General features: G+C 41.3%; 1 protein-coding gene across 1 annotated transcript in view; it reads right to left on the minus strand.

Annotated features, from left to right (window-relative positions):
• Positions 1-1,030: 1,030 nt before the first annotated feature.
• The window catches only part of GAD1 (glutamate decarboxylase 1), a 26,789-nt gene continuing 1,371 nt past the window's right edge, over positions 1,031-26,448 (minus strand). The window contains exons 2-16 of the mRNA XM_085321021.1: positions 25,768-25,830; positions 20,557-20,715; positions 19,813-20,055; positions 18,614-18,704; positions 13,847-13,959; positions 12,275-12,390; positions 12,089-12,168; positions 11,843-11,897; positions 10,563-10,679; positions 10,343-10,407; positions 7,759-7,837; positions 5,953-6,102; positions 3,848-3,955; positions 2,966-3,055; positions 1,031-1,204 (exon numbers count right to left, since the gene is read on the minus strand). Coding sequence (XP_085177147.1) covers positions 1,031-1,204; positions 2,966-3,055; positions 3,848-3,955; positions 5,953-6,102; positions 7,759-7,837; positions 10,343-10,407; positions 10,563-10,679; positions 11,843-11,897; positions 12,089-12,168; positions 12,275-12,390; positions 13,847-13,959; positions 18,614-18,704; positions 19,813-20,055; positions 20,557-20,715; positions 25,768-25,830 — 1,703 coding nt within the window. The remainder of the gene's footprint in view (positions 1,205-2,965; positions 3,056-3,847; positions 3,956-5,952; positions 6,103-7,758; positions 7,838-10,342; positions 10,408-10,562; positions 10,680-11,842; positions 11,898-12,088; positions 12,169-12,274; positions 12,391-13,846; positions 13,960-18,613; positions 18,705-19,812; positions 20,056-20,556; positions 20,716-25,767; positions 25,831-26,448) is intronic.

Raw genomic sequence — 26,448 nt, forward strand, 5'->3', positions numbered from 1 at the left:
TATCTGTAAGTTGTTATTTTAMGGGCATTAATATTTAAATGAAAATGTCAACTAATATTTTTGTATTTTTTCTTTGGTTCACAAATACACTAAAATACCATAAACATTATTTAGAACTTCAGTAATATATAAATAGGATACATTACAAATGGAAGAAAATACAAGACAACTCTTTAGCATGGTAAATCTCTGCATATAAATAAGCAAATATTTCATATACCTACAATTGAACAGTTATCTTGCTGTAAAACTATTACATTTAAATCATTTTACACAAAGTCATTTAACAATAATATACACAATCTACACAAATTAACTTCTAAAAATACAGCAATAATATACCTGTTACAATGACTCTGCTACTATTATCCCCAGATGTGACACTAAAGGGGAAGTACAACTAGTTTACTCAAAGGTGCTCTTAGAGATTGCTGTTTTGTATGTGAAAGAAGCACCAACAATAAGATTTAATACTGTTAAACATTTTCTTTAGCCCCTAAAATCTATATTTTAGAAATATTCCTATATATCTATTTTTACCTGGCAGAAAAGTCTGTAGCACATTATCCACGTCATTAGTTGTTGAAGGAAAAGTTATTTCTCTTAAAGTGGAAAACATGCTGTGGCTTCGATCTAAGTTCATAACCACTTACATATATATATATATATATATATATATATATATGTATATATATATTTATATATATTTATTTATACTGTACATATATACTATGTAGAGTTCTTAATTCACTATTTTAGTACTTATTCATTTCCTGCTATCTATAATAAGCAAGACCAATGTAAGAGTCAATAGTACTTCAACTTCAAGATAATACATTTTCCCTCAGTAATATTATCTACCAATACATATATGTTTCAGTAGCCTATAGATCTTTTGTTTAAAGATGTCTCAGGAGATTGGAGCTTACAGAAAGAGAATTTCCTTAAAACATGTTCTGCAGAACTGGATAAAAAAATAGCCAGTGCTGGAAAACAGTGAATTAGAGAAATAAATAATTTGACCACTGTACTACAGCTCCTGCCCCAGTCTCTCTATTTCCTCAATGAGGAAGTCAATGTCAGACTTAGTTGCTGCTGGGTTTGAGATGACCATTCGGAAGAAGTTGACTTTATCTCCCTGAGGCTGATATCCAACCATGGTAGTACCTGACTCCATCATCAGTGCTTTGATTTTYGGTGCCACCTACACAATTAAAGAAAAAGAGAGAGAGAGAAGGTAATTCAGAAGTTTTTCCTCTCTTTTTCTATCACAGCATTTCTGAATTTAAAAAAGCAAAAAGAAACAGACAAATCAGAAAGGCAAAGTTTATATTAAAGAAATCAGTAAAAGAAAAAGCTTGGAAAGGACTGCATATGTAAAGGAGAATTAACAACAATGAAATCCATCTTTTAAGAAATTTTTTTTTGAGTAAAGGACTAATGGCATCTTAGAGCATTGTGTATGTAATACTTATAGATATCAAATGTACATATCATTTCTATGTGCTGATTAATTATTCTTACAGTTTAAAACAAAGAAAATGTTGTTTTCAGCATTTATAGCTGCACTTTCAACATTCAGTGCTGCAATATTTGGGTGACATATTAAAAGTGCACAATTCTACTAGAACATTTGGGAAAAAAAAGATATGAAAGATCTTATAATAAAGAAAGATTTTTCTCTCCTTTTTTGAAAATCTACTCCAGAATCAATTCTCAAGGACCACAGATGCTTTCCATGAGAATATTACATATTCCCAAAGCCAATTTGCTGGAAAAAAATGGAAAATTTTCAACAAGATCAATTTCATAAATAATATTTTCTATTAGTATGAGCTGTGGCAACCTTCCAGTAGTTCTGGAGTCTCTTTACCTCAATTTCATGTTCTTACTTCAGTTTATAAGGAATAATGTTCCAACAATCTTAATATTTCGTGCCAAACGAGCTCAGTTTTGCCATCCAGAACTTCTTTGTCCTGCTTTACTCTCTGCCAGACAAGGTCATATCTCTGGCTCTTTTATTGTTTTGTAGGACGCTTTATAATACCTTCTAGCATTTAAGAGAATCAAGTCAAACATTTTGTCCTTTTGCCCAGTCTCATCCATCTTCCTCTTTTCTCTCTCACTTTTGGCACTTTCTTTACCTAACATGTCACCAGTGTCACCCAGCAATTGCAGTTGTCTTCTGTTTCCTTCCCTAGCCTGATGCAGCCACAAAATCCTCTACAAAACCTCCCAAGCCTACCTATTCTTCTTGCTTCCCACATACAAAAATTTTGCAACTCTTTTTGACAACTATGATTTCATTCTTTTGTCTCCTGAATTTACTTCACTTCTGTCTAAAATGCTACTACAAAATTAATGTGTTTCAGTTCCCTCAAGTCCTAAATATCATGAAAACTTTTCCTGGCTCTGCTTCTACTATGTCCTCCCTTTACTCACTGCATCATTCCTTAACAGAAATTTATCCCAAAGTCCTCCAAAGGATATTATTTTTCTCTGAAATGCATTAATTAGCCAAATAGAGTGAAATCACCCATGACAAACCAGAACATTTAAAATAAAAATAAAGACTTAAGAATGTACGGGTTTCCATGTCCTGTATCTATTCTAGAATTTTCACACAACTTGTCTTCCCTTTCCTTTGCTGATATGCTGTCTTGGGCATGGACTGCTTTATCCCTGGCTACGTTTTAAATTCACGTACACTTCCTGAACCATATAAGTAATGCATAACAAACAATAATTATGTTTTGTATCCGGTTCTATAGGGGAAACATGACTTCCACCACAATATAAATAGGAGAGAAAGGGGAGCAGGTATCGAGGTCATAACCAGCAATTGAACTGACATAGCAGAACCTGCAACATGTGTCAACACACATTGATAAATTATTTTTGATAAATGGAGTATTTGATGTTGAAATAGTAGATTGTATTTTTGCATTTAATGTAAGCCTCATACCCTGTGTAACTTTTCTCTTCTCTCCTCGCAGTCTGGCATGCCCCTGAGACTTGGCGGAATATACCAAAAACATACATTTGTGTGCTCAGGCTGCAAAAAAGAATAACCAAACATATCCATCAATAAACACAATAATACAAATCAATCACACTAGTACCAAAAAAGCAGCGTATCTTAGCACAGATATGAGAGCCCAAACATAGGATTAACTTTGCTAGTTCTGTATGATAGAACAAAATAAATGCATTACAATTACTGCTATTCATATCTGTCATCTTAGATACCAAACTAGTTGTCCCATTTACAAAGTTTTAGGGTGCAAATGCTTTTCACTTTCGTGCAGTTTTAAGAGGGACTGCTTTCCAGGATCACAGGAAGAGAAACACAATTTTCCTTTTCTTATAAATAAAGAGAGAGAATATATTTATTATTCCATCAGCCAAGAGTTTATGCAGTGGCACTAGCAACTGAGGATATAGCAGAAATAGCAGGTTTAGTTATGTATGTGGCAGCATCTGGCATCCCAGCACGAGTAGATTGTATCAAGGTAGTCTTCATGCTCTAAACTGAGAAGTCCTTGGGGGGGGGAGGGAAGGAGGAAGGGGAGATAGGAAGGAAGGAGGGNGAGAGAGAGAGAGAGAGAGAGAGAGAAAGAGAGAGAAAGAGAGAGAGAGAGAGAGAAAAAGAGAGAGATCAGCCTGATACAAAACCCTGGGTATGTGGCCTGAAGACTGCCCAGAGGTCAATAGCCACGTTATTCTTTGGAAAATAAGAGCAGCAACTCAACACAGCTGGGTTGAAAAACTCTAAGAAGTGTCAAGACTGTTTTCAGAATTCCATAGATTTGACTCCTACTCACAGATTAAATGAAAGAAAACTTACCTCTCCTTCAAAAACCATCTCAAATTCTTCTCTGTTTTTGATTTTAGTAAAGAGATATTCTGCCAGTTCCAAGCATTTGTTGATCTGGTTTTCAAATCCTACTGTACCCTATGGTAAAAAATACGTTAAATGTTATGTAAAATAAAGTTAATGTTAAAAGCATTAACTATGGAGCTATTTTTCCTCTTCTGATGCAATCATCTTTTCAGATAAGCTTCACCTGTGAACAGGTTCGGCCATAAAGTGAAACCTTTAGCAGGATTATTATTTTCCAATTTAAAAATACAGTTAATCAGTCACTACATAAGTGGCTACATCTGTCCTAACTATAATCACTATTTGAGTTTTGATCAATTTTTAAGAGAATTTCTTGCAATAATTAAAAGGGCTTTTGATATTTTTAATGGATTATTTTTAGCTCTGTTTTTTCCAGCTTCCAAAAATATCAAGAACATTAGCCCCAGTTTTTGCTGAACTGCTGTGAGCATTGAATGGAAACTAACTTCAGAGTGGGGATCAGAGTGGGGAAACACCTTATTTTCACTAAAGAGTTTGCAAGATTTTTGCATTAAAAAAGTAAGCAAATAAAAGCCTGCAATAAGTTTGTTAAAGTCATTTGCCCACCTACTTGATCCTTTATAATATATGATTTTTGTAAAATCACAGTCCCAGAAAAAGTAGATGTATGTTGATGTTTCTCTTGTAAAAAAATAATAAAATCAGAAAAACAATGTTTTTTTTAAAAAAGAAATGCTTTTGTACATGAATGAAGAAGTAAAAAAGATGGGTACAACTATTAAATTATTGCATATTTGGGACAAGCTTTATTGTATTGAATGAAATATCTGAAAATAAAGTTATAAGATAACTTTTGGGCTTAAGCTGTATTCTCTGTTATGAAGACAAGAGTATGATCTTTCATGGTGGTTAATGATGGTATTTAAAAGAACAGCATATCTACTTGTGTTTGATAGTGTCTGCAGTCAGCACATGATGATTAGAACCATAAATTATGTATTTCAAAGTTAAAAGTCACAGTCCATTACTAATTTGTCATAGGTGGAGTCACATGGCTGGATTACAGTACCAAAATTATTTATATTGGAGAAAGAACCGAGTCCTAATTGAAATGTACTTAGCCTTGTTACCAAACCTGTGCTGATCACTGAAGTAATTAATCGTTACATATATTTTGTGTATCTGGATACTAAAGTTCTGTGTTTCTCTTTCTAAAGCATTTTTAAATGCACAGYAACAACTCCAAAATCAGTCTGTTTAAAAGTAATTGTATATCTACATTTCTGTTATTTACTTCCCTCAGTCTTTGATAATGAGGAAATCTGCAGGAAGACATCTTTTATCATCACACGTTATTTACTATCATTGTCTTATTCTCATTCAAAGTCAAAATCATCTTATGACTCTACATTTTGTCATTGGATTTAATCTCAATTTTATAAAAAAATGATTAGACTGCTGTCAGGTTACCCAGCTGGATTCCCATTTTGTCATAAGAACAGTAAGAATAACAGTAATGATAACTGCAGATAAATAAAAATGAGATGTGTTCTCTTGAATGTGTGAACCATCATTTTGTAAACATGTATGCCTGTGCTTAACTTCAGCCATCCAAGCAAATCACAGTTGTGCCAGGGAATCAATTGTTAAATCATTGGATAGGCAATTCCCTAAAAAACAGGTTTTGTTTTCAAAGTTGCCATTCAAATCCACATACAGAAATACAGGGCTGGAAGGATCCTCTTAAAGCATCAAATCTACTCTGCTGCTACTAAAAGTAACCTGCCATAAAATACCAATGCACAGAATCACAACAAAAGACTGTTTTGATGTCCTGCCCTGGCTGCTTTTACTGCAGGACTGTCCTTGAACTGCACTCATCTAGTGACTTAATGCTCTCTTCCAATTTCCAGCTGAATTAACTGATGGCCAACATTGTTCTACAGCTTGAACAGCTCTTTCCTGACTTGATACTTGGCTGCCTCTGTGTTTTGTAATCAAACACACACTGTTAAAGTATTGTTATATGAGACTTACAGATGAAACAAATACATTTCTGACATGAGAACTGAACTTTTATTATTTACCTTTGCCTTCCACATCAACCAGAATTTGAAAATGTCCACRTGTCGCCCACATTGTATTGCCTTATCTCCAGTGTCATAGGATATATCGTACTGTTTATCTTGCTGGAAAAGATATCCTGCACACATTTGATTGCAACCTTGAAGTATACCCTATTATAAAAAACATGTATTTTCATGTATATGAAACTTACATGGCACATGTTCATCTGAAACTATATGCGTTAATARCATAAAAGGATTGCATGTCAAATATATAGAATTGTTCTTTAAAGGGCCAGGTTATGAAATACTGACCTAGTTTTGAGAACCTGATCCACAATCTCATAATCTCTGGTGGTTCACTTAAAAGACCCTGAGTAGTAAAATATCCTCAAATGAATTTGGATTCTGAGTTTTCCATACTAACTTTGTCCACTTTACTTTGTAAGGCCTTTGGCAAATTTTTGATGTGTTAAATTACATACTAGAATAAATTTATTGTCCCTCAATTCATTATGTAACTACAGAATATGAAAAAAAAAAAAGTTGAAAGCTTCAACTTCATATATTGTCCAGTTTTATGCCATTTTACATTAGTAACACTGTAGGCATAAATGAGCTAAACTGGACTTTTTTGCTTAAAAATATTTAAAAATAAGCAATTAGCCCTCCTCAGGGTCTTGCGTTACGATAGCTTCTTTTAAAATGATAGTCCACAGACCGATGGAAACTTGTGCATTACTTCTGAGGGATCTACAAGGGAAAGTCAAAAAACCAAAATCCTATATTCTACAAAGAAATCTTACATATATGACATTTCTAAAGAGGGTTGCATCTCCCCTAGAATATCTTAGTGGCTCACTGAAGAAGCTCAATAACCACTGTTATATCTGATAAATACAAAGATCATCCAAAGTTGTCATACAGAGAATGATTTTGCCAAAATCCTACATGGKAAGCATGGTAAACAGGCATGCTACTGAAAAATGGCTAGTGCTTCCCCCCAATAGATCTTGAAGTATTTTACAAAGGAGAGTAAATATTGTAGTCCTCAGTTTAGAGATGGGTCGCCAGGCAGACCAGTGGCAGAGACAGGGCTGGAGCCCCGAAATCCTGCATCCCAGCTCTACGTACAGGCACCGTTTCCTCTGCAACTAACCTCCCCGAGGAGCGAATAACATGCCAGCAATTAGCAAACAACAGAAACAGTTCTATCTACAGACAATGCAACCTTTTTGATTATCAGAGAAAATAAAGATATTAAAAGAATTAGGCACCAGCCTTGCTTTCAGTGAAGAAATTCAAAACATTTAATTCAAAGAGTAAAGCCCTAAAAATACATGTGAACTCCTAATAAAAGCAATGTGGCTTCTTTTCAACTGAACTATAAAACTTCTAAACCACTGTGTTAAGGTAAAATAACTGGCACTTACTTAAGGGCATACAGTTATTAAATTGTTAATTTAATTAATTAATTAATACAATTATTAAACAGCACACGATTACCATGACCAAGGGCATATATTCAGAAGGTCATAGGAACAAAGGGGCAGATGCTCAGATGAAGTATATTAGCATATATCTAGTGTTGTTATTAGAATATGCAAAAATACACCAGCTGAAGATCTCACCCACAGAGCTTTGACCAAAACCAGAAAAAGAAAGGACTTCCTTCTTCCCTAACTAAACATGATATAAATCCACACAATTATTCCTTCCAAAAGAAACTTATGAAGTGAAATAGATTTTGCACTGCTCCCTTAAAAAGTAGGGGTTGATATTTATAATTTCCTTTTTAACTGCTTAATTATTAAATACAATGCCAACCTTCTCCCGGATAAGAATGGCAGAACATTGTAACAACACTCCCATCATCTTGTGTGGATTCCAAGTGACCGAGTTTGCTCTGCAAAAGAATTACACATTCAGATAAATCTGGGAAACAAAAGGTTAACCTGGAGTAACTATCTTTAATTTCTGCTTTCAGCTGGATATGTATGGAGCTTTGACCAGTTGTTTTCACTATGGAGTTTATTACTGTCTCAGACGTCTTCTTCCCAWACTGCATTGTCCAGGAAAGGAATTTTCCTGGATTAGTATTGCCATGTCAGACTTCTGATTAGTTTATATTATTAATAATAACAGCTAATTAGTGTCAGACTATACTGATTAGCTAATATTGTAACTTCATCCCCAGAAGACTCCATGTCTAGAAACAACATTAACAAAACTAACAAAAACAGCTTGACAGCTTGTATCAGTTCAGGGTACTGACTGGAAGGGGCAGAGAATTAAGGGAACAGTCTGAAGCACCAGGAAAATACAATTCCTCCTTGAGTAGCTGCTGGAAGAGTACAAGGGAAAGGAAAAGACATTCCTAATGTGTATTCACTTTTCCAGTTAGAGCCATATGAGACCTTTTCTGTATTATGTTGTCAAACCCACGGTTTGTTAAAAGACTATAAAACTTTCTAGCACATGCCTACTCTTCTGTATATAAATTTTAAAACTTTTTATGTGTAAGCACAAGTGGATGCCCAAGATCACTTAATTTACYGGCCAGATGAGATATTCTGTAATTTTAACACACTATCCTAAACAGTTCAATGGCGATGCTAAAACAAATGTCCCAACTTTACACATCTATGGACCTCTTCATTCTAGGTCATTAATTACCAAATGTCCCCTATGCTTTCCAGAGAAGAGAAGTCCATAGTTATATATTTCATAGACTTTGCATGGGTTCATACAGTATGTTTCAAGGAAAATTCAGAGAGATTTCCTCCTTTCCTACACACTGCTCTCAGGGGCACAGCCAGAGAGCCACAGTTCTTCTATCCAGGGCAACACAGTGACTCCTTTGCCTCAGAGCCTGAGGCTCACTAATCTCACAAAGGGTCCGGATGTGGTTCCAGCCTCTACCTGCGTGAGGTTTGACAGCAGCGTGCCTCAGCCACGATAATGGTGCAGCCAGTGCCACACCTCAGGAGCTCACCATCCCTCTGACATCTACGTGGGTAGTGCAGGTCAGCAGGTACCTAGCTCAGTTGGTGCCTAGTTAGGAACAGGCTTAAGAAGTCATTTTCTTTTCAAAAATTTAAATAGTAGTTCACAGGGAGTAGGCAAGAAACAGATATTTATGTAACAGTTCATTTTCTTTTAAACGAGAGCTACGGTCTCAGCTGAGCATATTTATTTAATTTCAAAGTTCCAAACAAAGGCAGTTTGAAGTAGTTTTCCCTGGGAACATTTGATCTATTTTAAAATAAAGACATCATTCTCTGTCCTGCACAACCTGCCAGAGGCTATTCTAGCATAGGCAATTCAAGCTCCGTACACATGGCTGTGTGTCAGGCCCTATACATCCATATTTCTGGGCAGGCCAAGTCCAGCCTGAGTGCTGGCAACAGATTACAGCCTSGGCCTGTGACAAACAACTGTGCAGCGTGTATGGGCCTCATCTAGTGTTTGTAAATCATTGCAACTGATTAGAAAAGAAATAACATCATGCTTCACAGTCTGCTGTTTCCAGTCATTGCTTGAGTTTGTGGTCTTAATTAGCACCTTTGGGCTCACCTCAGGCCAGAAGCGTGCCAAATCATTTTGACCAAACCTGCATAGGTTAAGGAAAACATTTTTTACTATTGATTCTGTATTATACATGTTGCCATCACATGAGTGACTGGCAGGTCAGACTGGGCAGAGGTTTATATGGTTCTGCTACCTCAGAGCTACCATGGCACCATACACTGCTTTCCCTGTGCTAGAAGGGTCCATGTCGTTTTCTTCTTCCTTGGTTTTGGTTTAATCCTTCTGCGCTCCCCAACTCATATYATTCTTTATCCTATACTTTTTCTTCACTTACTGTATGAGACACCCACAATGGGGAAAGTTAGCTTCCCTTAAGGAAGAGCTTTGCTCACTGTTCTCATTCCGTATCTTTACATAGTGCCCGTATTCAGCACAGGTGGCTCAAGGAAACAATGTGATGTTAATTTGAGGGTACATGGGTAGAGGGTTTTTCCAAATCTTCTTTGCTTCTCACAGAAGCTGAGATATCTGCAGTGATAGTAAAGGTCCCGCTTTTCTGGTTCTTCAGTGCTTTTCTGATTTTTATTCAGAGGGGCAGCCTCAAGGGAAATCTAGAAACTAAAACACCCATAGGGTTATAGACATAGCATCTCCTACGTGACTTCTACATGAAAGCAAAGACTAAGGCTTTGTTATCACTGGGTGTGACAACATGTGTGCAAAGGGCTACTCATAAGACATGTACCCCTCCTGACGCTTGAACTGTAAGGGCTGAGGTGAGGGCCATGCTCTCGCTTTGTTCTCACTTCCAGCCCCTGTAGTCATGTACCCCTATAAAACTGCTTAAATAACAATAATACTAATAAGCATTATTCAGTACCTTTCTATTCCGTTCAGTTTATGACGGTGCTTTCGGGACATTAAGAGTCCACCTCCCCAAGCAGCCTGGAAGAGAGAAAAAAAAAAGAGTCACTCTTTTGCCTGGAAAAGCTTAACATATTTTAATTACTCTGGATCTAATAATAAATGTTTTAATTCAAGATGAAATGTGTACACAAGAATCTTTTGCCTCAGTAATAGTACTTTGTTCAGCTACTTACATCTACGTGGAGCCAGAGGTTATATTTTTCACATATATCTGCAATCTCCTGTATTGGATCAAAGGCTCCATATACTGTTGTGCCTGCAGTTGCATTTACAAAAAGAGGAACGTATCCCTACAATATAAATAAAAATATTAATTAAATACAAAATCCAACCTCGTTCAGAAAAAGATGTGAAAATCACTTTAGAAATGTTGCTGTCTCATTTCCTTGTCTTAAAATGTTTGTTTTTCTTCCCATGTGAAAGACACGCAACCAACAGTAGAAACTAACAAACTGGAGAGATGGTAGGAACAAACCAGCTGTGTTTATTGTACAGTAACCTCACAAAATTAATTATCAGAAGATAGAGTAGCATTTTGTCTTTCAGTTTTCCTCTTCAGTTAGGAGATTGAGATATTCCAGTAACAAACTAGCAATAGTCAAGTAGAGCTAAGAGACTCTTATGAAAGTATAAATGCAAATTAATTGAATATGATTTGTAAGTTGTGATTCAAAAATCTGAAGTCGTTCGTTTTGACTATCTACCATAAAAAGAACAAAGTAGAATAAAACAACCTAAAACAAAAGCAATAAATTTGGAACTATCAGATCAAAGCAAGTCTATTTTGAATTAGATGAAATAAATGTGAACTGCAACTTTAAGGAATGCCCAAATGTAAAGAAGTTATAAAAAAAAATCTTAAGTGCTCTAATTTTAGTAGCTCTATACAACATCAACAGATTTTTCATTACATAGATTCAAAAAATAATAATGAATGCCTCAAATAAAAAAAAAAATACCTACTGACTACAGTTACTGATCCTGCAAATTCACACTGGAGTTCTATGAGGATTTTTAGGACTAACCTCAACTTGAATTTTCAGTAGTTTTGGCTAAACTTAAAAGTTTGACTAAAATCAGTTTTATTTTTACATTTTAGTAATCTTTTTTTCCAAGCAGTAAGTTTACTCCCAATATTCCCAAAGAGAAATTTCCAGATACTTCAGATATTTCCAATACATATTTTCAATCCAACTAATATCTTCAATCCAACTGAAGAAAAAGAAATCAAAAAACACAGATGTGGGTCAAGAATTTAAAAATTAGGTTATTTAAAGAGTAAATGAAAATCTTAGCAAGATATAAAGATGATTCCCTGAAAAATGCATTAATGTATAATTAAGCAGATGAAAATATAACATTCTTGGTTAATGTTAACACTCAGCCTTCAAAGGGAGAGATTACACATTTTATTAAMACAAGCATTAAAGCACTAATTTTTAGAATCACAAACCTTTTGTTTTGYTTCCAAAATTTTGGCCTCTAAATCAGCTGGTATTATTTTGCCTCTGTAATTATTGCAGAAACAGAAAAACAAAGAAAATTAAAGACTGCACATAGAAATACTAGTTACAGTTGAAATAATTTAATAGGATTTTCTCAACAGGTCATTAGCAACTTGACACACTGTACTGAACCAGTCTTTAAGCACAATAAAACAAATTAAACGGATGAACACATTTAATATATTAAAACATACCTTTCATTACATTTTATCAAAATCACATTGTCTGTTCCAAACCCAAGTGCAGCTCCAGCTTTCTTTATAGAGTAGTGACTCTACAGCAAAACATACGCATGTTTAATAGCAGAGCAGTTATTTAATGGCAAAACATCTTCAAAATATATATCAATAAATGAACAATTAGCAGTATAATAAGCTCACATGTTCTGAGGTAAAGAGAACCAGTTTAGGGACTGCAGCCATGCCTTTGGTTTTGACTTCAGGGAAATACTTGTAGCGTGCAGCCATTATGCTGTACATATTGGAGATAGCTCCTCCTGTGAATGAATGAATAATAAAATAGTGACTATAAGAAAAAAAAACACATATTAGACCAAAGACAAAGAAGTGTCTTTTGTGTTATGCAGTAAAAGTGGCAGTGAACTATGAAAGAATAAATCTCTGAAATGCATTGTTAGCCATCTAAACAGGATATGGACAAATTCTCTGGAAGGTCACACTGATGGTCAGAATTTCCTATCTATTGTCTCTTCCAATTGCTAATATTTTTGTAACACATTCCTAAAGGCATACATTTTTGTTATGCTGCCTTTGCATGACAGCTTCCTGTTAGCAAGAGTAGCAGAAATTTATCAAATTGACTGGGACTGAATAAATGTCACATGCTGGGTGGATTTATCCTATCTTATCATAGATGTAGAGATGAATGTCTAAAACGTAGATTTCTACATCTGAGCTAGTTGTCCTAAGCTCCTTTTGCAGTCAGTTAATAAAAAGAGGTACTTTGTAGGCTATAATTTAGCTAACCTATTTTTGATATTTATTTTTGAAGGTTAATTGAGGGAAAGCATCTATTTCTCTTGATTTACTTACAAAAAAGATCCCAGGATAACTAGCTCAGTTGTATAATGCAGACATCAAGATTTAATAAAACTGAGCTCATCCATTAAGTCTAAGAGAACTTATTCCTCTAATATGTCTTCACCAACAAGAACAGTGGGAAAGATCTTCCATATTTTTCTTGCAGATGGGACCAGCAATCAAGTAAGCCTGTATTTACGGATTTTAGGCTGATTATTGCAAAAGGAGGTGGAATTTGTCCTTCATCCTCTGAAACTGCATGTTTCGCCCCCACAAACCCAGAAATCTGAAGCTCTTTTAGGGGCCCGTGTTGTCTGAACACAGGCCTTGGGGCTTCCATGTGGTTTCCCAGTCTTTTCTGCCACTGCTGACAGCCCTTATACTGCCCTCATGGGGTGACACTTTGGCCTGCTCTTCAAAATCATACTGAGAACTCAGTCAGATTTCTGGAAAAATGATACCATGRGATATGATCAACACTCAGTCACGCTTTATTCAGCTGTGTGCCCAAATCCTTATTAATCATCAAAGAAGTCAATATGTGATTCTCAAGAGCTGTTTGTCAGCAGGTCTTGTGGTTGCTCAGCATTTCCAGGAATGAGGCATAAGAATAAGGCTGTTTAAATGCCTTACTATGTACCAGAACACATAATCAAGTTTTAAAATGTTAGACAGCTTTCAATTTAGCCACGATACATATAATACCAAAAGATAAAGATCATTTTCTTCAATTTTTTGTGCTATGTTTGAACAAAATATATACTTCAGGTGGGAAATTCCTACTTCTAAAATTCTGACATGCTGTTTTGTGTTGCAGGTATTTCATGAAGAATGTGGGCATTCAGTCACAGCTTATGTTCATTTTTAATTTTGAAGCTTTGGTCAAACTACCAAGAGTGAAGTGCAACCCACCAGGTGAGAATATTCCATCACCATCTTTGTTTGACCATCCAATAATCTCTCTCATCTTCCGAAGTGTTATTTGCTCCATGAGGACAAAAACAGGGGCAATTTCATACGTAAACCTGCATGGATAAAAAAAACAACAACAAAAAATTAAATACAGATTCCAAAACATATAATTAATTCCTGGGCTATGATTCTTGGTGGAAATGCTTAAGATTCCTAAAAATTTTCCCATAAATTGAGGATCTTATATTGCAATCTGTACTCAAGCAAAAAATCCCCAGGAAGACAATATTGGTCAAAAAACCCTACAATATCCCCTCTTTAGTAACTTTCTTCTATAGCCAACATGAGACTTGTGCTCACTATCATAGTGCTGGTCACAGTTAGGCAAAATTGGACTGTAACCTACTTGTTTGCCAGAGAACCAATTTCACACTTTTGGAATAACATATTGCCAAAACAAAATGAAAACAGTGAACTTCACCCGGCTAACCTCAAGCAAAAATCAGAGATACTGAGCTAGGCTTCAAAGTCTAAACACAATTAATTATGTGGATTTATTCTGTTGATCTCCAAGGACAACTTATTTCTACAATACCATATGATCAATAACTGTCAAGAGTAATTATAAATGATGAATTTCTAATTAACATTCACGAAATACAAGACAGCAGTCAACTGTTGTATCCACTTAATGAGGGCAAACACACTGTATGGTCTAATACGCCATGATGTCATGGACAGATATATGGATGGAAAGTGACAGCCATACAACCATTTTTGGTGATCAAAGTACATGGATAAACTACTACTGCTGCAAATAAGCTCTGCTTGCCCTATTAAAAAAATTTTTTGGGGGCAGAAAGAAACTAAACAATCAGCTGGGAATTTCTGAAGGGATCTGCAAGAATAAGACACCCAAGTACTTTGGATCTGACTGATTTTTAATTCTTTCATTTGAATAATCTGGATCAGGTCTATGTGCTGTCTCTCTACTAATACTAAAATGACATTTTGAGAATAGGTACGGCAATTTTTAGGAGGTAAGTTGTCTGAAGAAGGTAACGTGTGGCTAAAAGATTATCTGCTATTTATATCTACACTGGTTAGTCTAAAACAATTTAACAGCTTTTTCTACAAACCTTGCCAATGTCCTTAGCCTATCACAGATATGACACTACTATTTGTAAAACATTTAAGATTCAACGGTATTTCTTTCTAATTGTTGCTATTTCTAGTTTTGAAAGGCCAAAATACTATTTATTTTGCTTTTATCGGGATCAGAATTGTCAGGTACAGCCATTTCAACAGTGATCTGGAATTCAGGTGTTGCAAAAAATTACATAAAGATAAAATTAGTAAAACATTTGGTGTCTGATCTCTCAGTAGCATATCTTCTCAGTAGCAAAATCATAATAGTAAACTGTTTTCTTTTTTCCCCACTGTAAGTCTAGCATATTTTCCAACTTTTATTCGGGCAGAATGACCAGCTGAAGTTAGTATGAACTCAGCAGCACATAAGCCATTCTAACCTAATACAAGAAAAGTTTAAGTCAATGTGATTTTTTACATCAGTTTAAATGCATTTTGAATTTTGTCCGGAGAACATGCATGCTGATGCCTACATGTTTCCTGGAAGATTTAGAGGCTTGTATGAAAAGCATACAACTGTCAGTAAGTTTTTTAAAAAAAAAAAAAGTAAATAAAATATCACGTGTTCACAGACAAAATGTTGAATATACTTAAAACCAAATAAAATAATGCTTATTATTTTATTATGTAATTATTTTCTAGAGTCTCCAAAGACTGACAGTCCAGTAGAAGAAGATTGTGAATGATTATAAATGATAAGGCCAATGCAGCTAAGTTAAATGAAGGCAATGGTTTTCTAAATAGCATTTTGGTGAAATTATTTGTTTTAAATTTAAATGATTTTGAAAATTTCAGTAAAACATAGAAAATGCATTTGGCATGGCAGAAACTCTCCTACTTCAGAACCAGTCTCCTGATGAAAAGTGCTGATTAGGTTTTCCATACAGTTACAAACTTTACAGGTACTTCTAAGAATTRACTAAAATGAACACAAGTCTCAACTCTTTACTAATGCAATATATGAATGGGTTTTTTGGTTGTGCCTAGGGCTGGCTTAATTTTGCTCTCACYTAAAGGCAGTAGCATTTTTATCAGGACAAATTATTTTATCTTCTTGTTCCCCTGTTTGCCAGTATGTAAAAGGAACAAACATAAAGTACTTTGCATAATTTGTGCATGTTATGTTTGCATAAATATAAATACATTATACTATCAGTATAATCTTCTCATCAGGCTAACAGGGGGTAGAGAGGATTTCTGGATACTGCTGTCCCCTTTGTAAGGTCAGCCAGCTGCTGCCTGGCCAGGGCAAGCACCTCACGCTGCAGATCCCTGCAGCTGCTTGAACAACAGCAACTTCTGAAAATTCCACCTGAAAATTTCCCTGAAAGTCTTATGCTAGTGATTCAGCTGTGAATGCCACACTGATACATTTCTAAGCCTATATGAGAAGCTTATTATATTTGATTTGAAATATTTGCATGACATTTAAATGACATTTCATAATGAGAATTTAAAATATTAAGAGCCACTGATGTTTTGATTACTCAAAACTCACTTGGGAAAGAAAATACTTGTTTTTTAATTGTTCACAAATATTTTAAGTATTGTTTATATGTATAAAAGAAAAATGGCAAATGGAAAACAAATTCCCTATCACAGTCTAGTGCTACTGTCACATTACATACTTGTCTAGCAGGTTTGAACAATTTCTAGATAAAGGTCAGAACCTGCTCTTCTGAGCTGAAACACTGCTCAAAACAAATAATACAGTCCCCAGAGCACAAAGAGTTGATCTGGCTATTTCAAATAACCTTCTCTGTCAATTCTTTGAATTATATTTAACAAACATCCTGCTTTAACTGTATTTGTAGTTACTGTGTTATTTTAAAATATATCATATCGACCTTGGTTTGCTGGGAGGAGGGGGAAAAAGAAGAGTGTGTGGAATATATTATTTTCCATTTGGTAAACCCCATACAAAAGAATAGATACTGAAATTTCATGCTCGTAGAAAACCATTTTCAACATATGTTCTTGCTTGAAGTATAAATGCGCCATACACTTCATAGAACTAGCTATTTAACAATATACTCTTAAAATCAATCAAGGAAAAGTAAAGCAACCCCATAAAGAAAGGATTAMCTTTTGGAATGAAGTAAGTGAGTTTCATGTTCTTAATAATGATGGTAATACTTCCAAAATTATCACATTCTCCTATAGAGCTAAATTCCATTTTGCTCTATTATATTTGTGCAATTTCCCTAATCACAAAAGGATAGCTAAGATGTTAGTCAAAATAAATATGGCTTATAAGACTGGCAGTCTGTATCTACAGCAATGGAATATGCTTTTCTAACATATGGAAACAATACATTTCTAAAGGAAAACTTTGTTTAAGTAATGAAATATATTTTCACCTTTAAGTGTGATGTTGTAAAAAAAAGAGAGAGAGAGAGAAGCACCTTGCAATATTTGCTTTAAAATTTAAATGTATGTTATTGAGTTTTTTTCCCAGTCAATTTTTACATCTGAATGTCTCATATAGATTAAGAGAGAACTAATTAAGAAGACAATTACTGCAAGGAGCAGGCTGGTTTTGGCTGAAGTGCCTTATGTAGTTTTCTTTGTCGCTAATGTCACAAAACAGGCACAGCTTGTAATCTACATAGAGCCACTAATAATCAGCTGTACTTAATGAACCATTGACTCATGGAAGGACCAGTAAAAAATGTGTTCATTTTTCAATTTGCAGATACATTTCTTGTGCTCTACTAATTAGCAATATTGAATCCATTCTCCCAAACTAGATCCCCAGTATAGGGCTACACCAGAAAGCAGCCATTACCTGCCAATTATTTGGATTCCCAGCACATACTGGAGCATCTACGAATCAGTATACAAACAAAAAAGTTGCATAAAAGTTGGTTTTTTTTCCCCTTTTGTTACTCTTTGTTACAAAAGTTCAGATTTACACTTACCTGTAATTTTAATTATTTTTGAGGTTAATAAAAAGGAAATGTTTTCTCTTTTATGTATTTGGATTTCTTTTACACAAAATTTTAATAAATTTTAGGTTAAATCCTTCATTATCATAAAAATAATTTTCAGTGCTGCATTTTTAGTCCATTTGGACTCCATGCATTTGGAGCCACTCAGAAACAACAACTTTGCCAGGAGATGAACTGGAGATGAGGAGGCCCCAAGCCCATTACCTCTGAAGTCAATAGGAGGAAAGACAGCATAAAGTTTTAAATATTTTGCACTCTAGTGTGAATAAATGGATAACTGCAAATTACTCAATTCTTTAGACATAATTACTGTCTAAAGACAAATCCTTAAAAAAAAAATCTGAAAAATATGAGTACTGGTCCAAGAGAAGAGAAAATATTTCATATTATTATACTAGAACGAACATGTTTCACTTACCATGAGCACCAGGATATTTACATTTGTATGTATTAACAAAGTAAAAATTCCTTCTAAGAAGCGTTTAGCTTTATATAACTATTTCGTTGCCACATTAAGAAAAATTGTCAGACACTTTTATTGAAGAGGCTTTCAGAAATCAGATTTAAATAAGAAAATAACAGACGTCTATCGCAATACACGCCTACCACGATAGCTGCAACCCCTCTAAATGCTAAAGGCAGGAGCGGACAAGGACACGCTGCTTACATGTTGGTGTTGGCCGTTGATGTCAGCCACTCGCCAGCCAGGCCGATGATATCCAGTCCCGTGGAGAGCTGGTTGAAGAAGCGGGGGTGACCTGGAAGGCGATGAGAGCGGCTCAGCACAGCTTCACTGCCCACTCTCAGGCTGCAGTTTGAACTCGTCCAGCTGCTGTGGCACAAACCGTTGAACCCAGCACGCTTTCAGAAACTTTYTGAGAGCAGTTCCTCGCTGTGCGGAGCCCCCTCATTCATGTACCTGTCCTGCTGCAAGCCGGAAAGCCGCTTTGCCCGGGGCGCCGGCGGCCGCGGCGGCGCTCGGCGCCTTGGCCCGCTCCAGGGCTCGCGCAGGGGGCTGCGCAGCGCTCCGCGGGGCCCCGCCGGGCTCACGGGGCACCGTGCTGGGGAGCCCAGTGTCTGGGCTACGGTCGTACGTGAAGCGAAAAAGCGAGGAAGGCTTCCCCGCCTGCAGCCGGCCCGGATGGGTAGGGGCGGGTTTGCTGAACTTCCCTCTCGGAGCTGGCGCGCTGCAGCCACACGGGCCCCCGGCGGCACCGCGGCCGCGCCGGCTGCAGCACTCGCCCTGCACGGGGCTTCGCCCGCGGGCGCGCCGGGGCGCGCAGGGCGCAGCCAGGAGCCCGGCGCTGCTGCCCGCCCAGCACCGGGGCGGACATTGCGGCCGAGCCACCGCAAGGATCAGAGGCTGCCTGGAGCTCGCCAGGTGAGAGGAGAAGTTAGTGTGAACGGGCATTTCCGTCCCTTTCAGGAGGTCCTGGACAGCCGGGGCTCCCGGGCAGAGGGCTGAAATCCACAGGGTTCCTTTACTGACGATTCCTAGGATTTCAGTCTCTTTTTCATTAAACGACTGGTGAACATAAGGAAGAAAAACTGCAAATTCAGTGTCGTTTATGCCCTCATTTACCTAATGATATTGCTCCCTGGAGATACAGACGGCTCGCATTTCATCAAGTGAAGGAGATTACGTCTTGCACACTTGTGCCTGGGCTCTGCCAGCGGCCCCGAGCCCTGTCCCTGCGGGGACGGAGGCAGCATCAGTGCCCGGCATTGCCTGGCGCCGGGAAGAGCCCCGGAGCGGAGCTCCCGGGGCAGCGGCTCGTCCCGCTCGCCTCGCCCTGGCTGGGAAGCGGCCGCGCAGGGGCCGGGCCGCGCCGGCAGCATTGCGGGCGCCCTGTGGCCTGGACCTACCTGTCCTCACGCCGTACTTGAGCGTGTCCCGGCAGTCCACCAGGATCTGCTCCAGAGACTCAGGGTTGTCCGAGAGCTCCAGGTTGAAGCCCTCCATGCCCTCCAGCAGCTGGTGCGGGTGGTGGAAGTCCAGGACTTTGGTGGACCTGTCAAATGTCTTCCTCACGTAGTTGAGGAGGATGTCGACGACCTCCAGCAGGAACTGCATGGTCTGCTCCTCGCCATTCTTGGCTGGCAGCAAATCTGCAGGCAAAACGGAGCCGTTAGCGGTTGTTCGCAGCGTGAGGCGCAGAGAGAGCAGCCCCGGCAGGGACAGGTCACGGGAGACCGCAGCAAAAGGCACGAAACCCCTTCTCCCACAACGCTCCCTCTCTTCCCCGAGAAAGCTCACTTGTCTTCCCCACCTCCTCGTCAGCAGCCCCATACTAGCAATCCGGGTTCATTGCTAATTTACTAAGAAGGAAATAAAATACAAAATTATTTTCCTCCTGGAGGCTAGATCTCGAGTGACCAGAGGAACCGCTGGAGCTGAGTTGGAGAGGATTAGCCCAACGTATATAAAATTTTAAGACTTGTCAGCATCTTCAGTGCGGCCCTCAGCAAACATGCAYGCACAGTTTCCTTAAAAATCAACCAAGCAAAAGCAAGGTGTGAACATGGCTGCATTTCCAAAGGGCACGAAGGCAGGCTTCATTGAGGGATGTGCCTGAGATGGAGGAGGCAGCCGCTGTAAAGTGAGCTTACCTCTAGCATACAGATTGGAGAAGTCCGTCTCGGTCCGCCTGAACCTGGCTTCCCTCTCGCTGTTCTCGCAGGCCAGCAGGCTCTTGGAGGACTGCCTTTCCTTCAGAGAGCTCACGATCCGACCCTTGTCTTCCAGGCTGTTGGTCCTCTGCAGGAAGCCTACATTGTTATTGCAAGGAGCACAGGTCAGAGCTTTCTCACTTCCCAACATGCTTTGAAATGTCTACAGCAGCTCTCTAGACAACAGTGCAAAAGTGGTGTTTGCTCTGGATCTAGCTAATAAGGTCAGGAATAAGAGTATTTATGGAGATTATTTGCCTCCAGGAGGGAGAGCTCAAAATACCATCAACTGCAAAAACCCAGCCATGCAAAAAAACAAATTTTCGTCATTTAGTGCAGTGGTAAATTCTTATTAAGTCGATCAGACAGATTCCACTTCAGTAATCAGCCACTGAAAAAGAGTTCAGGATAAGTCAATGCTATTTCAGCCTGTAGGCGAAGTTTATGGACCCAGCAGACAGGGGCAATGATGTATGATTAAAATCAGGGCCACTTTCACTTCTCTCTGGTGCTCTCACGCACAAAAGGTACGCGAATAACCAGCTGTTCCGGAGCATCCCTCTTCGGTGCTCTAACGGCAGCGGTAGCACTCATCAGACCCACCTTCCTCTTGTCAGGAGGGCGCTGTATGTACCAGCACGCCTCCAACAGATGTTGGTTTTCCACCGGAAAAGCCACTCTGATGCTAACACCACTCATCTCCTGGCGTCCCCAGCAATTGCGCTCTTCCTGGAGGCCACAACTCTAGCACAGAAGACCCAAAATAATAACACTGTGCATAACAGCAATAATAAGTCCCCCTGCCCCGGGAATTACTGCAGTGGGCCCCACGCAGAGCCCTCGGTGAATAAGGGCCGTCTACTTTAACAGCGCAGAAATGACAATGATTTTTCATGATTTCTTTCATTAAACCCATGCCCGCTAAACCACAGATAGTGTTTGCCTTTTCGTTTTCAGGGAAGCTAATGGATTTGATCTCCCAGGTTGCAGTGAGCTTGCCTTGCAGTTTGGACGAGGCAGCGCCGCTGCCCTTGCTTCGCCTGGACCACGGGCCTTGGCAGCGGCGCGGCCGAGCGGCCCCGCTCCCCGGGACCGGGACCAAGCCGGGCTAACGCCGCCGCATGCTGAGAGCGCCTCCCTCGGAGGCGGGGCTGTACCCTTTGCTGCTGCTTCTGTTTACTCGAATAAAACTAGGTCTCGCTGTGACGGGGGATACGCGCTAGAGAGGAAGACTGGGGAGCGAGCAAGGCAACGCTGTAACCGTGCGCACCGCTTCTCGCCGAGGCCGCTGCTCCTGCGTGGCCCCCGCACGCCGCTCCCCGGCCAGAGCCGCAGCCGGGCCGGGCACCAGGCTGCCGTCCCGCCGTGCCAGCCGTCTCGGGGGAGCCTCAAGCTAGGCGTCCAACGCGCCCCCCAACCAGCAACCTCTTTCCTACATCCGTCGAGGAGCCATGCTAGTTCCCAGGAGGGGCTTGCTGGCGAGCAGACAGGCTTGTCAACCTTATCAAGGCTTTTCAGCGCACCTTTCCCACTCTGCTGTTCCATAGTAATAGCTTTCTACTAAATAATTTCTCCCTAGGATGCTTTTAGGAATATGAGTTGCCAGTCTAGAAAATTATTTTAAGTGAATCTCTCTTCTTGCACAAATTAGGAGTAGCCATTCAAGTGTGATACTTTTTTTTTCCTTTCGTTGTAGTTGCTTTTAATGGTTCTTGCAGTAAATTCCCAGTTCCTGCTGGCAAGCGTCACTTGCCCGCTCATTGGGGCAGCAGCTGGCACCGGAGTGGGAGCGGACTAGGCACCCACCCCCAGCGATCCCCGCTGCCCGGGCCCTATGGCTTCACTTCGCTTTTTTTTTTCCTTTTTATTTCCGACTTGTCTTTCCTCGAGGCTCTCGGGAGCGATACTCGGTGGGAAAAGTCACGTAAAGGAGGTGCATTCCATGCGGGCAGGAGCCACGCCGCCGCTGCGCAGCTCCCGCCGCGCCGGCCGGGAGGGGGCGGCGGGGGCGGCGGGGCGGAGCGCGGCCGCGGGAAGGGCTGCAGCTCCGGCGGCTCCGCTCCCGCGGCGCTGCGCGGCCYGGCGGCGGCCACGACCCTCTCCAAACGCGTTAGCGGCCGCGCGTCGCCTCGGGAAGCGCCCCCGGCGCTCGCTCCTCTCTCCCCGCGCCTGACCCGACAGCGGGCGACGGCCACCGACATTAGCTCGGCATGAGCTCGGCTGCTCTGCTCCGCACCTCGCACCGCTGCGGGGGCAGCTGGGAGGGGAGCGGTGGGGGAAAAAAAATCGAGAAACTTGCTGCTTGCCCGGAATCTTTTTTTTTTTTTTTTTTTTTTCCACCTGCGGCGTCGCTCGCGAAGGGCCCGCGGTCGCGGCGCTGCCTCGCGTGAGCCCCTCGGGAGCCGGCTGGCTGCGCGGCGCAGGGGCCGGCCGCGTCCTGGCTCTGCCGTTTCCTCCCTCGGCGCTGGCTCCTGTGCCGACGAGGCCCTCGGGCTGCSGGAAAGCGGGGTAGGCTTTTGTCGAGAGCCTCTCCCTCGCCCGAGGGAAAGCGCATGACTATCAAACTTTTAGCTGTATCCACTGTAAAAACTTCAAATAAGAACAGCGCAGGAGAGATCCAGCAAGTAGCAGAGAATATGGTCAAGCTGGTCCCGCTGCGAAGGGTAGYGCGGCCTTTCCCAGCACTAGCAACGTCCCGCAGGTGCTTCCTGCTGCAAGGTATTTTCATCGATTTACATTAAAAGCCGTAGAGCTTTTAAAAGCAGGGTGATGCGAGAACCACAAATCCAGCGTTAGGAGAGGCAGCATTGGCACACCAGGGACCAAAAGACTTAACGCGAGGAAGGTGTGTTAACAACYGTCTCCCACTTCGCAGCCCTTCCAGACTCCAGCTCACCTGCCTCAGAAGCAGGGACAGATCCGCCGAGCCCGAYCCTGTGCTTTTCCCGCGGGTCGATGCCCGTCGGTGCGGCTGCAGGAGCTCCGGCAGCGGGCAGGGGGTGCTCGACAGGCGCCTGCGAGAGTTAGCCGCAGAAATCCCACTGACTTCGGGTAGAGTTGAGTTTCTGCCTTACTCGGGTGCTTTTGCAAAATTCGCTCTGCGGTGCCGCTTGCTGGGCCGGGAAGCGTGAGCTGGGGGGAGCGAGCGGCTGCGGACGCTCCTGAGCCGTTTTGCAACGTCCGCTGTTCCCACGGGTGCGAAGCGACAGCAGAATCGGGCCTAGCAGCGAAATGCCGAGGTCGGGTGAAAGACGTAGCGTGAGACTCCACGCATGGAGCAAAATCTGCCCATGCTTTGCGCACCGTGACAGTCCATTAAACCATTTTAAGACCTGTTCTCTTTCTGTAAGTGGGTTGTGCAGTCACAGCGGGTGCGCGGGTTTGGCAGCGGCAACGCTCTTCTCAGGCGGTAGCTTTCGGCCAGAGAAGAAAGTAGCTAATCCTTAAATCGGCCAGTTGTTTAGGAAGAAATGACACATAAATCTTGGATAGATAATTACTAAAAATATCAAACACACAATATAAAAGAGCAGACAGAAGAACACACCTGTTGTTCAAGATCTGCCTTTTCTCTGAGCTGAATCCTTAGTTAAAGCTGGCATTCAAAATTAATCGATTTATGTTTGTCATACACACAGACACACACACACACACACACACACACACACACACACACACACACAAAACGATTCTGAGGCGTCTGGTTTACTACAGCTTTGTAACTCCAGGATATTTAAGGTCTGGAATAATGAAAGGATGAGAGGTACCGATTACGATAGTTAAACGTCGACTTGTTTAGCATCTGTAATTAAAAATTATTCCTGTCAGTTTCATACTTCACTCTATTTGCCAAAGGTAACTCCCATTCCTGTCATTGTGAAGGTGTTAGATACAAGGGAGGGGAGAGCTTGTACAGCGAGTGCTGAGCAAAATCGAGTATTCCGAAATACCGAAACTATTTAAGGTATATATATTTCATAAAGAAAAAAAAGGAGAAAATGAAAACCGAACACAAAAAGAAACCTAACAACACAATAATATTGCCCGTTTTGAATTCCCTTCATAATGCCCCGAGAAATAAACTCTTTTTTTTTTTCCTCCTTTCTCAAATCCAAAATGGTGGGATGTTTCATTTTCAGTGTATTTCATGAAACACCTAGGTTGAGGAAGCTGTGCTGTCCCCCCGTCACCCTGGTAGTCTAGCAACACGGAACAAGCCCAGCGGTGCGTTACTTTATCAGTTCTGCTTGCCGGGCTAAATTAAAATGATGATGAAAAAGCTCATCGCTCCAGCCACTGAAGGGACTGGTAGGGAAACGGTCCATTAAACCCAGATCAGGAGCTATTTATAGAACTAGCAACTGCTAGTTAATGTCGCCTGCGGACACCAATGAAATCTCTAATAGGCTCAGGATTAAAATATTTTGCAACCTGATTCTTTCTCCGACCAAACTTCCTTGTAACAAGACGAATAAACGAATGTGTTTCGACTAAGGCGGGTAGAGGTTTAAATGTCTCCTGTGCTTTGATAAAACATTCACTTCTCCCACGAAATAACCCCCCGCCCACTACCAATAAGAGCTAACGGGGAAAAACGGGAAATAATTTCTATTCATAAGGAGCGCAGGCTAAGCCGAACGATTCTCTCATCAGAAAATAACGATTTGGCTGTTTGTCTCCCAAAGCGAAGGCGCTACAGCGAAATCTGGAGAAGGAAGACAGCTTGTTATCTGCAAATGAATCTCTTGCTGTAACGTTGCGATCGGACTGTGTATTTGCTTCCCCTCGCATTTCCCCCTCGTGTGCCTGGCGCTGACTGGCTGCCGGCGCTATCTCACGAACCCAGCAAGCTGACGAATTGCCCTTTAATAAGGCTCGCGTTAATCTTTCCCCCCTAGGAGATCCATGTTTTCTAGCCCGATAAGGTTGAAAAATTTCGGAGCGCGAGCCGTCGTCCAAAATCCCGGCTCGATTCTCGCCGCCGCCAGCTCGGGGGGCGGCGGGCCCCGGCCCCAGGGCTCGACGGGCCCCCCCGGCCGGAGAGGCCCGGGAGCGGGCGGCAGGGGGCGCCCGCGGCGGGGCAGAGGCGCGAGGCGAGCGGCGGGCGGCGGCGGTGGCGCGCCGCACTCCGCGGGCGCGGGGCGGACTTACCGCATATCTTGAGGCCGATTTTCCGGGTGCACCCGTGGGCCACGCCGCACCACGTGTCGTAAGCTGAAAGAAAGGGCAGAGACATTCAGCTGACGCCGTGTCCGCACACGGGAGGGTGCAAGAGAGGAGACTCTAGAGYAACTCACGTGCACGCTCCCCTGTATTTCTCCGTATTTCCTTGGTTCCCCCCGCCGCTCACTGGCCTCGAGGGCTGCTTAGGGAGTTTCAGAAGAAATCACTGCTTTCCAAAGGGCCCCTGATCTCGGGTCAGGACTTGGCTTACTCAGGTCAGCTGTGGCGCTTTGTCTCTTTAGTGACACTGAAGTGACACGTTGGCCCGTCAAGAAGAAAGGGAAAGGCACCTGGGACCTGAAGGTCTAATAATTTACTGGCGAGAATCCAGGGAAGTGGCAGCTTAAAATAAACTGGCATGAAATGGGGTCGCCGAACACTTCAGGAATTAATTGGGTGAAAAATAGTATTTGACTAGATGATGGGACCCGCATGACTAAGCCGCAGGCGGCCCGCGGAGCGCCAGGTTCAGCGGCGGCGCGGTCGCCCGCCTGCCCTGCCCGCACGGGGCCGCGGGCCCCCGCCTGTCCGCTCGCGGCGGCTCTTTCCGCGGCACCTGCGGTCTGCCCCGGCCGTCCCCAGCGCTGCCGGCGCGCAGCGGGCCGGCAG

The sequence above is a fragment of the Rhea americana genome, unplaced genomic scaffold, assembly GCF_003343005.1.
Source record: "Rhea americana isolate MKP2758 unplaced genomic scaffold, rheAme1 scaffold_12, whole genome shotgun sequence".
NCBI lineage: Eukaryota > Metazoa > Chordata > Aves > Rheiformes > Rheidae > Rhea > Rhea americana.